At 42.9% G+C, this 16,552-nt stretch overlaps 1 protein-coding gene across 1 annotated transcript in view; it reads right to left on the reverse strand.

Annotated features, from left to right (window-relative positions):
- Window positions 1–9,349, reverse strand: part of LOC142210149 (sialic acid-binding Ig-like lectin 12) — a 31,993-nt gene extending 22,644 nt beyond the window's left edge. Inside the window, exon 1 of the mRNA XM_075279176.1 lies at window positions 9,199–9,349. Within this exon, the coding sequence (XP_075135277.1) occupies window positions 9,199–9,349 (151 nt within the window). The remainder of the gene's footprint in view (window positions 1–9,198) is intronic.
- Between the last annotated feature and the right edge of the window lie 7,203 nt (window positions 9,350–16,552).

Consider the following 16,552-nt stretch of genomic DNA (forward strand, 5'->3'; position numbering starts at 1 on the left):
AGTGTGAGCACCCGGTGGGCGTCGGCTCACACTATTTAAAGGGAAGTCGCCGCCCAATAGGGGCGGTGGCCATGACCTCACCGCTCATGCTCAGTAGGGGAGAAATGGCACTTAGCTTGTGAGCAGTTCCAAAAGTCTGAGCATGCTCAGTAGGGTGAAAGCTGGATGGATAGACTGACCTGCAGGTGGCGCTGTGCGCTATGATAGCAACCTGCGGGACCCAATCCTATCACACAGGGCTTAATGCAAACCTATCATTGGCAGGCCTGGAGCTAATGCACTTCCTCGGCTTCTGAACAGGTGCCATCTTTATAGATCAGTATATTTACACCAAATGCCGGGAAGGAATTAAAGGTATTGTCCAAGAATCAGCAGAGGTGGAGCAGTGACTTGGTAGATTTGTGGTTGGAGTCACATTTACTAAGACTGTATAGCAGGAAATGGTATAAGGACTATAAGCTCTCACCTACCCAGAATAAAAAGCAGAAGACAAGATTCTTTCAGAAAGAGGAAGTTCCGGGACATTATTCTTACATGAATTCAGTTTTCAGACTTTCATTTATTATTTGTTTTATTTCTTGTGGCAAAACTAGAAAAAAAAAACAAAGCATAAGACAAGATGTGTAAGGTCCAGAATACAGACACAATACAGAACGCTTTGTCCAAGAATATTCCTACTATTGTCATCTCATTGATCATGAGAATGGGGATCCCAAGTCCTCATTCCAAGGACCTACAACCATGCATCGTGCTGCTGTATCCAATATATGGGAAGGACAGAGAATTTCAGAGCTCGGACATTGTCACCTGTCCCGTATTCTTTGAATTCAGCTGCAATGTGCAGGGATATAACTAAAGGCTCAGAGAACTTATGCAAAAGCCTAATTGGGCCCCTGCGCAACTTCTCCGCACAAACAGCGGCCATGTTCTTTCCATACATTTCATGCCATTTAAATTGGGACAATGGCCCCCTATCCTTACCATCAGGGGCATCCCAGTAGTGGATCCATTGGGGTTATGGACTGTAGGAAATGTAACTGTGGCATACAATCTTTAAGATATTAATAAGAATTGCTAATTGTTGAATTTGTTTTAGATATTTTAGAATAGTTTAGAATGTATATACAGTATCTCATAATAGAGTCCTCATGTTATAATACATTGTATATGGGGGTGATGGAAGGTGATCTAGTTATACCATAGTGGGTTCCTTAAATTATAGTTACAGTTCTGATATACAGTGTTGGACAAACGTATTGGCACCCCTGCAATTCTGTCAGATAATACTCAGTTTCTTCCAGATAATGATTGCAATCACAAACTCTTTGGTATTAATATCTTCATTTAATTTGTCTTCAATGGAAAACCACAAAAAGAATTGTCAAAAAGCCAAATTGGATATAATTCCACACCAAACATAAAAAAGGGGGTGGACAAAAGTATTGGCACTGTTTGAAAAATCATGTGATGCTTCTCTAATTTGTGTAATTAACAGCACCTGTTACTTACCTGAGGCACCTAACAGGTGGTGGCAATAACTAAATCACACTTGCAGCCAGTTGAAATGGATTAAAGTTGACTCCACCTCTGTCCTGTGTCCTTGTGTGACCATATTCAGCATGGAGAAAAGAAAGAAGACCAAAGAACTGTCTGAGGACTTGAGAAGCAAAATTGTGAGGAAGCATGAGCAATCTCAAGGCTACAAGTCCATCTCCAAAGACCTGAATGTTCCTGTGTCTACCGTGCGCAGTGTTATCAAGAAGTGTAAAGCCCATGGCCCTGTGGCTAACCTCCCTAGATGTGGACGCAAAAGAAACATTGACGAGAGATTTCAACGCAAGATTGTGCGGATGGCGGATAAAGAACCTCGACTAACATCCAAACAAGTCCAAGCTGCCCTGCAGTCCGAGGGTACAACAGTAACTGAAAAAACAATAAAAAACAGTACCGCGCAACACCTAGTGCATTATCCTTTGAAAGTAGATCCATACATAACAAAGGAGCTAATGAAGTAATCACCTTTCAGGCAAAAAAATACACCTTATGATAATAGGGATATACAGCAGCAAAGATCAGCATGCTAGCACGTCACAAAATCCAGTAATAGGGACCATCCAATCCACAGTATTAAAAATGGAAAGAAAGATATCAGATCCGCGCTTACCCTCACACCAGTATTTTATTCAGCTTAACAAATACACAACGCGTTTCGGGACACAGCTTGTCCCTTCTTCAAGTGTCCGTTTCTGTTAACAGAAACGGACACTTGAAGAAGGGACAAGCTGTGTCCCGAAACGCGTTGTGTATTTGTTAAGCTGAATAAAATACTGGTGTGAGGGTAAGCGCGGATCTGATATCTTTCTTTCCATTTTTAATACTGTGGATTGGAGGGTACAACAGTGTCACCCTGTACTATCCAGCGTCAGCGTCTGAATGAGAAGGGACTGTATGGTAGGAGACCCAGGAAGACCCCACTTCTTACCCACAGACATAAAGCCAGGCTGGAGTTTGCCAAAACTTACCTGAGAAAGCCAAAAACGTTTTGGAAGAATGTTCTCTGGTCAGAGGAGACAAAAGTAGGAGAAGGCCTCAACATAGAGTTTACAGGAAAAAAAGAGGCCTTCAAAGAGAAGAAGACGCCCCCTACAGTCAGACATGGCGGAGGTCCCTGATGTTTTGGGGTTGTTTTGCTGCCTCTGGCACTGGACTGCTTGACCGTGTGCATGGCATTATGAAGTCTGAAGACGACCAACACATTGTGCAGCATAATGTAGGGCCCAGTGTGAGAAAGCTGGGTCTCCCTCAGAGGTCAGGGCTCTTCCAGCAGGACAATGACCCAAAACACACTTCAGGTCAGCACTAGAAAATGGTGGTGAGAGAAAGCCCTGGAGACTTGTAAAGTGGCAGCAATGAGTCCAGCCCTGAATCCCATAGAACACCTGTGGGGGAGGGGGAGAGATCTCTTGGTGGCAGTTTGGAGAAGGCCCCCTTCACATCTCAGGGGGGACCGCGAGCAGCAGCCAAAGAAGAAGGGTCTAAGATTCCAGCAGAGCCTTGTAAGAAACTCATTGCTGGTTAGCGGAAGCGGTTGTGCGCAGTTATTGTGTCTAAAGGTTGTGCTACCAAGTATTAGGCTGAGGGCGCCAATACTTCTGTCCGCACCAGTTTTGGAGTTTGGTGTAAAATCATCAATGATGTGACTTTTTTTTTCATTCTCTTTTGTGTTTTTTCATTGCAAGCAAAATAAATGAAGATATTACCAAAGAGTTTGTGCTTGTAATCATTATCCGGGGGACACCGAGGATTATCTGATAGAACTGCAGGGGGGCCAATACTTTTGGCCAACACTGTATATATATACAATACCTTTCATACATTATATACAATGCACAACCATACTCTGTAACAAGCATACATTGTATCTCCAGACACATCTGTATATACCCCAGCAGCACAGTCAGACAGTATATAAGACTATAGAGCATGGTATATACTTACACGTCCTCTGAGGTTCTGCTCTCGCTCGCACTGCAGGGAAGCTGCAGAATTCATGTAAATCACTCGGAGCTTCATTTAGAGAAGTGGTGACAGGAAATTTCATGATATTTCTAGTTTCCAAATTTACAGTTACTCTTCAGAAGAGCAAAGATAGAAGTGCAGGAAATAATAGAAGACGTCTCGTAAGGTGTGAATGGTTATTCGCAAGTTCAATTATTCATCACATCTCCTGTTCTAGTGAAATACATATATAGCACTCTAAGGGGGACACGACTGACAGACTACTGTATGATTAAAGGGAGTCTATCAGCAACATTTTCAATGTCACCCTGCATCCTGTCATTTTCAGTCTGACCACTAAGCCTAATTATTAAGTCTGTTGGGGATTTCATCCCAGTAGTCACCTCATTTACATAAGAGACAGGATCACAATAGAAGATTAGGCTGTAACAGTAATCTCCCCCACTAGTAACACCCCGACCTTTATCTTGAATTAAAGATGGAGGAAAGTAGGAAGAGGTTAATAACCAGTGCTCTCTATCCAGGGTTTGACTCAGAACATGTCAAGTTAGTTGAGCAGATTGATAAATGTTTCTTCCTTTTTCATTATAATTCATGCACATTTAGGTAAAGTTTCGCTTTCATTCTTAGGGTTAATGTTTAAGTTTTTCTTCAGTTTTTTTTATGCTTCTCGGAATAGACCGGTAACTACAAGAAGTCTCTCCAGATATTGACACCTTACACACCAAAACATAAAAAGTTACAGATGTCACGATATAGCGACACCAAGAATGTTTTCGATTCATCAAGTTTTTATCGATGAATGAACCGATCCAGGTAAAACCATATTCAACCCAAATTTTCCAAGAGCTCCTGAGACAGAGTATAATAAGTGATGGTCCAGGGGAACCTCTTCAGGACTCCTCTGGCTTCTGGCTGACATCATGGCCTCAGTGATCATGATGACACTTTTGACCCAGCATCGTGACATCAATGTGCCCATGTGACCACTGGGGTCCAATAACATTCCTCAGTGGTGATTCCAGGGGACGTGACATCAGACATAAGAGGCTGGAAGGGGACACTTAAGGACATCCAGATACTCCAAGGATGCCCAGCAAAGGTGAGGCAAGCAGAGTATAACTGTTACATTTACTCAAAGTATAAAAAAGTATATGGGGTTTGTGCTTGACATGAATCAGGAGAACGAACCTCACAAATTTGTCACAGCGATAAGAAAATAGTGTCATTGTGTTTTTTGTCCAATTCCACCAGGCTCAATTTTTTTCCAGATTCCATTCCATTGCACATGTTAAAGGGAGTCTATCATTAGAATGCCCTTTTTAACTAAGTACAGGAATGACTTGTACCTCTCCGTACTGCCTATGTAGGCACACACTCTCCCTAATGTGTATGATTATCCCCTGACTCTGGTCTATAGTCTCACTCTGCCAAATCAGTATCCCTGCGCTATGCTGAGTAGGCCCAAAAGACCGAAACAGCGCTGTCCATAGCTGGGAATCTGTTCCTTTTGGAATAGAAATACTAATTTGGCAATAAACTCCGCATCATGTTAGTAGGCTTATTAACTGAGTCATGCATGATGTTAAGGAGGCTGCCCTCTAGAGGGCGGCGTACAGAGTGCACTGTTCTCCTAATTACATCCTGCAGAATAGATTTGCATATTTTTTACCCAGAATCCCTAGCGGAGCAGGAATGACTTGTAAGTCTCCGTACTGCCTATGTAGGCACACACTCTCCCTGATGTGTATGATTATCCCCTGACCCTAAGTACATGTAGGGATAGTCTTAAGAAATATCTTCTTTCCTCCTTATGTAAATGAGTTTTCTGGCAGCACTGGGGGTGTTGCCTCTGTCTTCTTCTCCAGACCACCTCTTCTCCCGTATTACCCTTGCCTCTTCATTCAAAAGTAACAACTGCGCAGGTCCGTTGGCCATTTTCCTGTGGCCTCTTCTTTTCAGTCACAGGACCATGGTCAATGGACATGCGCAGTCTGTACTTTTGGATGAAGACTTGAAGGTGACAAGGGAGAAGAGGCGGTCCAGAGAAGAAAACGGAGGCATCACTGGAGAGTTTTTGGACAGTACGGGGGATGCCTCCAGTGCTGTCTGAAAATTCAATTACGTAGGGAAGAAAGAAGATATTTCTCAGAAACAGGGGTGCAGATCAGAATAATAAAGGAAAGCTCTATAAATGGATACATGAAGCCTCTTGGAATGGGGGAGGGAGAGTTAAAAACAAAACATAAAATGCAAAATTAGACTGGCGTTGAAAGGGTTAGCTCCCTCACCTCCATACTGGTGAAGGAATGGATTAAAGGAACTAAAAAGAATGACCTCTCCTTTGGATAAATGTATAGCCTGTGATGGTCTGACCACCATGACAACCTTCACCAGTCTCGGTAAGCAGATGTTCCCTGTTCTAGCTGTTCTTGAGGTCTAAGTGGTCAGATTTCCATCCATCTCACGTTTGTTCTTCGGTGCACAATAATCTTCTGGGTTTAAGTTTTTTAAGGAACTTGTAGACAGATTTAAGTGGTGGCCAGAAGTGGAAGCTTTTCTGCTCATCACATTGCCCCGTGATCTATTTCTACTCACTTCCTCTTATTGCACAGTTCAGTAACGTTTCTGTGAAATCTTATCATGATTTAGTGTAACTCGGTTTCGTAGGACCTTATAATAAGGCCAATAAGGTCAGGAAAGGGGAACTTGTAGAACAACAATCAAAAAATGTAGTCATAGAGTCATCTATAAGATCTTCTACAACAGTGGGACTCAATATTGGTTATATCAAGATACCCCCAAATCTATAGTCATATGTAGAGATGAACAAAGATGTTTCGTAAAAAGCTGACTTCAGTATTTCAAAGAATTTTAGATGAACCTGAAATTTTTGTGGTTCACCACCCATGAATTATTATTGTACTGTGCGGTCTCTGTACACTTTCTCCCACCTCTCCAGAGTTTCTTCACAGTATCGGACGTTCTTTCCCAGCCTCTTCTGGCCTCCTGGGTGATGTCAGTAGCCCCATCACAGGCCTATGTGGTCATGTGGGGCTCATCATCATCGAGATGTTTGCATTAAAGTTTCATGAGGTTGAAGAAGGTACAATGGCCTCCGCGATAACGTCAAGACCACTGACATTACCCAGGAGGCTTGGAAAGAACACCACAAGGGAACCCAAGAAAGGGAATCTGAGTATCAGCGATTATTATATTACCGCATCTCCCCTGAACCTCTAAACAGACCCCAAAGTATAATCATAGTACTTTCTATTAGGAGCAAGCGACTTCAGTCCGAAACAAAAGTTGCGGGCACACCTTGCAAATTTTTGAGATACAAATCTTGTGGCAATCGTCCATCTCTAGTCACACATGAGGATGAACTTATAAAAGCACACCAGAACAAGGTACACGTATTCTGTGAAGACATAAGGGGCTCCAAAATGGGTAGGAGTAGACAGATTTTTTTCTATGACTTAATCATTTTCTGTAACTTTTTGGTTAATGAGACTATATATGTGGACTCACAGGATAATGTAGACCCTTGATATGGATTTTTAGCTCGCATATTCAGGCCTAAACATTTTGCAGGATGTCGCTTGGTCTTGTGATTGTGCAGGAGAACAGGATATTATCTCAAGATCGGCTCATCCCTATTCATGTATATATCATTAATAGGGTTGAACGATCAGGAAAGATCGGATTCCGATCAGTGATCGAGCAAATTTCTCGATCGCGATCGGAATCGGCTGGAAAATGATCGGAAATCATATTTTAAAATCGATCCTGAAATCTCAAGATCGGCTCAACCCTTATCTTGTGATGTTTGCCTGTGCCAACATAGTAAACAGAGTGAAGTATCAAAAGGACACAAGTGTGCCCACCAAAAAGACTGCTCACTGTATAAAATCTACAAAATAAAAAAGTGCAAACTTACACCATAAAAAACAACATCTTTATTTCAACAAAACAAATACAGACTATTGAAAATGACACCAAGAGTATACAAGAATAAGAGAGAGTCTGAGGATCCAAATATTAGAATATACAGAATTACAGCAAAGCTTGGACTCCCCCAGACTACATGTGCCATTGGAGGAGTCTACCATTGACGTTCCCTTTATGACTGTTCTATGGCACCAAGTCTTGACCTTGGCGGTTTGGGACTCTTGGCAATAAGCGAGTCACTTCTCTCTTTTCCTGCTGGCCCCTCTCCCCTTATTTTGGTGAGGTACTTAATTATTTCCCAATTGCAATGTCTCTTTGATACCGAAAGAGATCTTCTATCTACCATACGATGCCATACTCAACGATGGAGCATTTCCCTCCTTTACAATGAATCCATTCCTTGCCTCCACTCACTTCTTGATGTCCAATCTATTAAGGTGACTTCCCTTTGAGAGCTAAAATTGGCCATATAATCTTGTACAACCTCCTGGTTATAAACATTTTGTCTCCATTGACACCCCCTGAAGAAATCTTTATTAACCCTCTACCTCAATCTAATACAGGAATGGAAGATGACACCTCCATCATACATACAGTACAGACCAAAAGTTTGGTGCTACACCAGATGACCTGGCCTCCACAGTCACCAGACCTGAACCCAATCGAGATGGTTTGGGGTGAGCTGGACCGCAGAGTGAAGGCAAAAGGGCCAACAAGTGCTAAGCATCTCTGGGAACTCCTTCAAGACTGTTGGAAGACCATTTCAGGTGACTACCTCATGAAGCTCATCAAGAGAATGCCAAGAGTGTGCAAAGCAGGAATCAAAGCAAAAGGTGGCTACTTTGAAGAACTGAGAATATAAGACAGATTATCAGTTGTGTCACACTTTTTTGGTAAGTATATAATTCCACATGTGTTACTTCTGAGTTTTGATGCCTTCAGTGTGAATCTACAATTGTCAAAATGAGAAGGTGTGTCCAAACATTTGGTCCGCACTGTATGTGCCTGAGAAACTAGAGATTTCCTTATCGTCAATGGAAATATACTCTATATTTAAACACTCCATGGGCCCCGGTGTATACGCTTACAAGAAGCCACCTATAAACTGATGGTGCAATGGTATAAAACACCTGCACAAGTACTCCCCAGATGTCTCACACCAGTGTTGGTGCTGCCATAAGGCTCCTGGCTCTGACCTTCATTTTATGGTGGGAATGTGAGAGGATTCAACCTTATTGGGAGCAGCTTCTGAACCAAATCCATGGCCTTTCTGATCATCTGGCCCTACTTACCTCTCAGGCCACTTATTGTTGGCAGGAAAAGCCCTTATCCCTTTGTACTGGGACCCCCCCCCCCCCCCTCCAAAATCTCCAAATACTTCTACAAAGTCTCCCAGATTGCTCAGTTGGAAGAACTTTCACATCTACATCTTTGCATCTATTCTAAATAATCCCTCATATGGGCTCCATGGTTTTCTTTCACCTGAGACCCAATGGTCTCATTTATGGGTTGAGACCCCTTCTGCTTAGCTAATCCCCCACTGACGTTCTGTGACCATCCACTCTATCGCCCTTTTCAATTCCTGTGACTATCTCAGTCGGGATATGTGGCAATTGTTCTGACCTTGCTTTCTTATATTCATATAATTGTATATTGATTCCTTTCCATGACAATGTTTCTTGTTTCTATGATTGAACATTGAAAATCAATAAAAATATATTTACAAACATTTTTTTATGACAAATCCAACATGTATTATCCCCAGCGGTGACACAAGATTTGGTATTCTGTCTTGTTTTTCCAAGTCTAGCCCGGCCTTCAGCATCTCCATCTTCCATCTCCTCTGTGGCCGGTTCTTGCTTCGCAGTTGCGAATACATTTTTCACAACATTGCCATCTATTCATTTTCATAGTCAGTTTTATTTAATTATCTTGAAGTTTTTGCATTTCCAATCTAAAAAAAAAGAGAATTAAGAAATAATTATTTTCTGTTTTTATTTCCCCCGGAAGGTTTTCAATTATTCTTATTAACTGATGACCAGTAGAGATGAGTGAATCAAGGCATAACAAAGTGGAATTCCATCCGAATTTCAGAAAATATTTGATCGTATCGAATCTGCATCTCCTCACACTTCGTGGTAACGAATCACACAGCGGGGATCGGAGGTTTTAACCCCTTGGATGCAACGGACAAATATGACCGCGGCATCCAAGGGGTTCCGTATGCTACATGTCCCCCCCAGAAAAAAACCTGCGCCGAGATTAAAATTTAAAAAAAAAATACTCACTCACCTGTCCTGAATTCAGCGTCCACTCTGGTGCTCTTCTGGCCAATGACTGAGGTCCTGCTCCCCAGGCTCCCCTGCTGGGGCCTGTGATTGGGCACCAGTGTTCAGGTGAAGTGCTGCAGCGTAATGACATCATTATGCTGATGTAATGACGTTGTTGCATCGGTGCACCCCACGTAACCACCAAGTATTTTTTTTTTATCACCTCCCTTGAGCCTCTGCTTATTATACTGTGGGGTCTGAGTAGACCCATAAGTATAACAATAGCACCAGCTCTTAGGGAATGGGGTCTTGGGAGCATATATTACTGTGTGGGGGCCACTGTGGATCATATAATACTTTGTAGGAGCAACTTTTTAATTTTCTTTTGTCCCCTTAGGGGATTGAAGCAGTGATCTTCTGAAGAACCAGTGTGTTCTGCACTTGGTAGGAAATTTGCTCATTTTATTGGTCACAGCCTTCTGATATATTGTATTCTGCATGTAAGGATTCCTACCTTTAAAGTGTCGTAATCTTCTCACGAGACTTGTATAAGTTCAGGATTTTCTTCCCTCTGAAAAAAATAAAATAAACGCATATCATCTCTTCTAGACTCTTTCCCTGGTTTACATGTTTTACGTGTTTCATTTTTCTTTAAGTCATATTGTTTTCCCCCTCCATTATTGTATTTTTATGTAGGTGACAATTATTGATGTGTCACTGAGGTTGAGGAGAGGACCTGAGCCTTAGTCATTCTCGTGTGTCCTGTGTGTGGCATTATAATACTTTATTTAGAATTCCTACCTTTAAAATGTCATAATCTCCGGCAACCTCTGCTCTTACAAGTTCTGTATAAGTAAGTTCTGGGTTTTCTTCACTCTATAAAAAAATAAAAAAATAATGATAATGATAATAATAATAATATAATATTATGTATTATAATTAGGGTTGAGCGATCTTTTTAGGTGGGATCAAGATCGGTACTATTTCCCACAATGCTTTGCTTAGCCTTCACACTGAGTATACGGTCTGCTCATTCTGAGTGGAGTGTATACTCAGTGTGAAGGCTCCGCTGCGGTTCCATAGGAATGAATGGAAGCAGCCGGCACACAGCCTTAACCCCCTGCATGCCGGCTGCATCCATTTTAATGGGAGACTAAACTAATATCTCTAGTAGCTACTTACCTGCAGAGATGGCTGCTCCGATGCCCGGTGTTCTCATTCTTCTTCGCCTCGCTGCCGCCGCCGACTCCCAGGTTAGTGTTTAAAGAGCTAGGCGGGGCTTGTGGCTTAGGAGAGTGTGGGCGGGTACCCGCCCACACTCTCCTAACCTGGGAGGGGGCAGCGAGGCAAGAAGAGCAGCAACAAGGCGCAGAAGCACCGGAGCAGCCATCTCTGCAGGTAAGTGGACACCAGGGGGGACTAAGTAGCCAGAGGATTAAAAAAAAAATCCTGTAACGGTTTTGGGTCTGGTTTGGAGTCTAAGGTTGCTACCACCTGGATAGAGACTTACTTGTAAGGCTGGAAACGTGGTCGGGAGCTAGCCAAGGGTTCGGTAACAGTCGAGCGGTGAGGTGCCGAATCAAAGTCCAAGGAATCGTCAGAAGGGAAAGCCAGAGGTCGGTACACGAGGTGAGCGTCAGAGTTGGAGGAGAGAGCAAATACCGTGGTCAGGAACAGGCCAGTAGTCAGTACACGAGATGAGATGAGCGTCTGAGTCAGCAGCAGGGCAGTAAGGAAGCTTGATCACATGCAGAGCACAATAATCTCACAAAGCAGGAAGTCCAAGGCTGGGCTTAAATAGGAAGCACAATCAGAGAACAGGGTGGAGCAACCCAGAGAGGCAGGAACTGGAATTAGAGCCAGCGGGAACTAGGCTCGGATCAGCACTGGAGCTGTCCAAGAGGCTGACTAGCTCAGTTTGCAGAGCTGCCGCCTGGGACACTGAAGTCCCTAGGTTCACAATCCTGACAAATCCTCTGGCTACTTAGTGATTCACTACACAGCATGGATTCTAACAATTAAGGCGTTCAATTGTTAGATTCCATGCTGTATAGTAAATAGGGTTGCTTTTAAAATCTGATCTCCAATTAATAAAAAAAATCCCATTGACTTGCATTGGGATAGGAATTGGGATCGAGATCAGGTTCAAATGAAAAATGATCAGAAATCTGATTTTAAAATTGATCGTGAAAAGTCAAGATCAGCTCAACCCCACTCATAATAATTTTTTATGGATTTTCCACCCTAGAAAAATAAATAAATAAAAATAAATAAAAAATAATGTTTTTGTTTTTTTTTCTGGATTTACTTCACTCTAGAAAAAAAAATGAATAAATTTGAAATATTTGCAAACATATACTATTACTAATTATTATTATTAGTTGAAGTAGTAATAGTATTTTAGTATATTTTTTTAGGTGAAAACTTTTAGGTGAATTTTTTTTTTTATTGTAAATTCAAATAAAAATGTATTTATTGCTATTCTGTATTTTTTTTCTTTGCTCCTTTTTACTATAATTTTGAGTCATGTTGGCTCAGTGGGAATCCCATTGACAATTTTCCATTACATTAGTTTACTGGAAAACTATGTGACAAACTTTGTGTTATCGTGCTCAGTGTAATGCAAGTGATAGAAATTGTGCAACCTCCTGGTCTGTCTGAAGATTGGCCGGGGTCCTACACCAGGCATCCCAGTGGGGGTTTGAGTAGGGCACAACATTAAGGGGAGCATTGCAGCCTTTTCACTACTTACCATGCACAGTGCTGTTCGTTTCTATAGTGGTTGTGCTTGGTGTTGTCCTAAGGATAGGTCATCAGTAGAGATGAGCGAGTAGTATTCAATCGAGCAGGTATTCGATCAAATACTACGGTATTCTAAATACTCGTACTCGATCAAGTACCACTTGCTATTCGAATGGAAAAGTTTGATGCAGAACCAGCATTGATTGGCCGAATGCTATACAGTCAGCCAATCAATGCTGGTTCTTCTCCTACCTTTAGAAGTCTTCTCCGTGCAGCTTCGTCGCGGCGTCTTCCAGCTTGTAGTGCGGCCATGCGCAGTCGGCTCTTCCCAGGCCCGATGCCTGGCAGAGTGAATTCAGAGCCGGAAGACGCCGCGGGGAAGCTGCACGGAGAAGACTTCTTGGAGGATCCAGCCCGACCCTCACTCGTGGACTTGGTAAGTATAATTTGATCGAATGTTGCCTACCCCTGAAACGAGCATTTTCCCCCCCCATAGACTATAATAGGGTTCGATATTCAATTCAAGTAGTTGAATATTGAGGGGCTACTCAAAACAAATATCGAACCTCGAACATTTTACTGTTTGCTCATCTCTAGTCATCAATTAATAAGTCCTGGAAAACTCCCTTAAGTGCCCCACTCTGACATTCTGTATCAATAGAGGGGTATCCTCATTTTAGCTTCCAAGTGTCAATGACAGATGTAATATTATGATGGAGCCCCCTACCAGCCAACCTCCCATGTAGGGGAACTGCAGCACCTCTGAATGGGCTACTTGCACTGTAGGCACTATATGATTAGTCTGTTCCCTATACCTACATCGTGGCTCTGAGATTTCTCACATATCTTCTTTCTACAAATAAAATAAAAATATAAATAAGTTCATCTCCTTACTTTGTGGTATAAATGAGAAAATATGTTATTAAATTATATTCTACATATATCTATTGTGTACCAGTAAAAAAGTCTGTGGTAGGGTTGAGCAATTGGGATCGGAAAATATCAGATCCCAGTTGGCGATCGAGCAAATTTCACGATCGGCTGGAAAATGATTGGAAATCGGATTTTAAAATCTCTAGATCGGCTCAACCCTAGTCTGTGGCAATTCATAAGAAACACAAGATGCTGCAAGAGTCCATGGAAGAAGACCAGCAGAGCCCAGGAGTGGCGAGAAATGCAGAGAATCTGTGGGTTTTTTGTTTTTGTTTTTCCCTGGGTCTGAAGGATGAAGATCCCCAAAAATTTTGAGTTGAACCAAAAACTCCAACTATATTGTTATGGACTAGAGATGAGTGAGTACTGTTCAGATCAGCCGATCCGAACAGCAAGCTCTATAGAAATGAATGGATGCACCTGGTACTTCCGCTTTGACGGCGGCCGGCCGCTTAACCCCCCGCGTGCCGGCTACATCCATTCATTTCTATGCGAGCGTGCTGTTCGGATCGGCTGATCCGAACAGTACTCGCTCATCTCTATTATGGACCTGTTTTGGGTCCTTAACTTCAGAAATTATTAGATTTTTTTTTTGTTTATTAATATTTATATATACAGGGTGGCCATAATATAACCTCAGGTGTTTGGAGTCGTGTGCAGGCTGACCCAATGGACAGAATTGCCTGAAAATTTGTATGTGTACTAATCAAGGCATGAGGAAACGGATGGCATGAATGAAAAAAAAAAAAAAAAAAAAAAAAAAAAACTAAAAATCATCACCAACTGCTTCCTTGTGACAATGACACCTGCATGACATTTGCATTAATGTTTCTGGCCAGAGTGGAAGTGGACACCAATTGGCCATGGAATATCCTGTGGAGCGACGAAGCGCATTTTTACCTGAATGGAACGGTCAACACACAGAACTGTCGCATAGGGGCCACCGAAAACCTACGTGCGCTCAAGGGGGTTCTGCTGCATTTGCCCAAGGTGACCGTTTAGTTTGGGTTCACCTCATCGTTCATGATTGGGCCGTTCTTTTTCGAAGATTTGGGCCCAACTGGGGTTTCCACCTGTTCCGTCACAGCAGCGAGGTAGCGGACAATGCTGGAAACAGTGGTTGTTCCCCAACTCCAACAGCGGCAGTGTCTGCAGACGATCACCTTCATGCAGGATGGAGCCCCTCCTCACATCACAAACCCTGTGAAGAACACTCTTGGTGCACATTTTCTCGATGACAGCGTGGCCACCGCGCTCTCCGGATCTCAATCCTTGTGATTTCTGGTTGTGGGGACACTTGAAGGATCGTGTTTATCAGGGGGATGTCGAAACCCTGCCTGACCTCAAAGACCGCATCACGTTGGAAGTGCGCAGCATCTCACCAGAAATGTCACATGCAAGCGCCGAGCACACTCGGATGACCATGCTCACCGTGCATGATGGCGGCCACAATGAACAGTCATGCTAGTCAGTGGTCCAAATGGGATATCCCCAAGTATCGACAGATGGGTTTTGTACCTCATGCTCACTGTACAGCGCCACATTATCCCCTGGTGGGGAGTCTTCGTATTATTATTTTTTTTTTCATGCCGTCCATTTCCCCATGCCTTGATTAGCACACATACAAATTTTCAGGCAATTCCGTCCATTGGGTCAGCCTGCACACGACTCCAAACACCTGAGGTTATTTTATGGCCACTGTGTGTGTGTGTGTGTGTGTGTGTGTGTGTGTGTGTGTGTGTGTGTGTGTGTGTATACATACATACAGTCATGGCCAAAAGTTTTGAGAATGACACAAATCTTCTCTTGTCACATGATCTGCTCCCTCTGGTTTTTCTGTGTGTTTGTCAGATGTTTTTATCACATACAGAAATAGAATTGCAATCATATTATGAGTAACAAAAGCTTATATTGACAGTTAGAATGAGTTACTGCAGCGTTGCAATATTTGCAGTGTTGACCCTTCTTCTTCAGGACCTCTGCAATTCTCCCTGGCAGCTCTCAATCAACTTCTGGACCAAATCCTGACTGATAGCAGTCCATTCTTGCACAATCAATGCTTGCATTTTGTCAGAATTTGTAGGTTTTTGTTTGTTCATCCGTCTCTTGATGATTGACCACAAGTTCTCAATGGGATTAAGATCTGGGGAGTTTCCAGGCCATGGACCCAAAATCTCTCTGTTTTGTTCCCTGAGCCATTTAGTTATCACCTTTGCTTTATGGCAAGGTGCTCCATCATGCTGGAAAAGGCATTGTTGATCGCCAAACTGCTCTTGGACGGTTGGGAGAAGTTGACCTTGGAGGACGTTCTGGTCCCATTCTTTATTCATGGCTGTGTTTTTAGGCAAGACTGTGAGAGAGCCGATTCCCTTGGCTGAGAAGCCACCCCACACATGAATGGTTTCAGGATGCTTTACAGTTGGCATGAGACAAGACTGGTGGTAGCGCTCACCTCGTCTTCTCAGAATAAGCTGTTTTCCAGATGTCCCAAACAATCGAAAAAGGGATTCATCAGAGAAAATGACTTTACCCCAGTCCTCAGCAGTCCACTCCCTGTACCTTTTGCAGAAAATCAGTCTGTCCCTGATGTTTTTTCTGGAGAGAAGTGGCTTCTTTGCTGCCCTTCTTGAGACCAGGCCTTGCTCCAAGAGTCTCCGCCTCACAGTGCGTGCAGATGCACTCACACCTGCCTGCTGCCATTCCTCAGCAAGCTCTGCACTGCTGGTAGCCCGATCCCGCAGATGAAACACTTTTAAGAGACAGTCCTGGCTCTTGCTGGTCTTTCTTGGGCGCCCTGGAGCCTTTTTGCCAACAATGGAACCTCTCTCCTTGAAGTTCTTGATGATGCGATGTTGACTGAGGTGCAATCTTTCTAGCTGCGATACTCTTCCCTATTAGGCCATTTTTATGCAGTGCAATGATGACTGCACGTGTTTCTTTAGAGATAATCATGGTTAACAGAAGAGAAACAATGATGCCAAGCACCAGCCTCCTTTTACAGTGTCCAGTGGTGTCATTCTTACTTAATCATGATAGATTGATGTACAGCCCTGTCCTCATCAACACCCACACCTGTGTTAATGGAGCAATCACTAAAACAATGTTAGCTGATCCTTTTAAGGCAGGGCTGCAATGAT

Source organism: Leptodactylus fuscus, chromosome 6, assembly GCF_031893055.1.
Source record: "Leptodactylus fuscus isolate aLepFus1 chromosome 6, aLepFus1.hap2, whole genome shotgun sequence".
In the NCBI taxonomy this organism is placed as follows: domain Eukaryota; kingdom Metazoa; phylum Chordata; class Amphibia; order Anura; family Leptodactylidae; genus Leptodactylus; species Leptodactylus fuscus.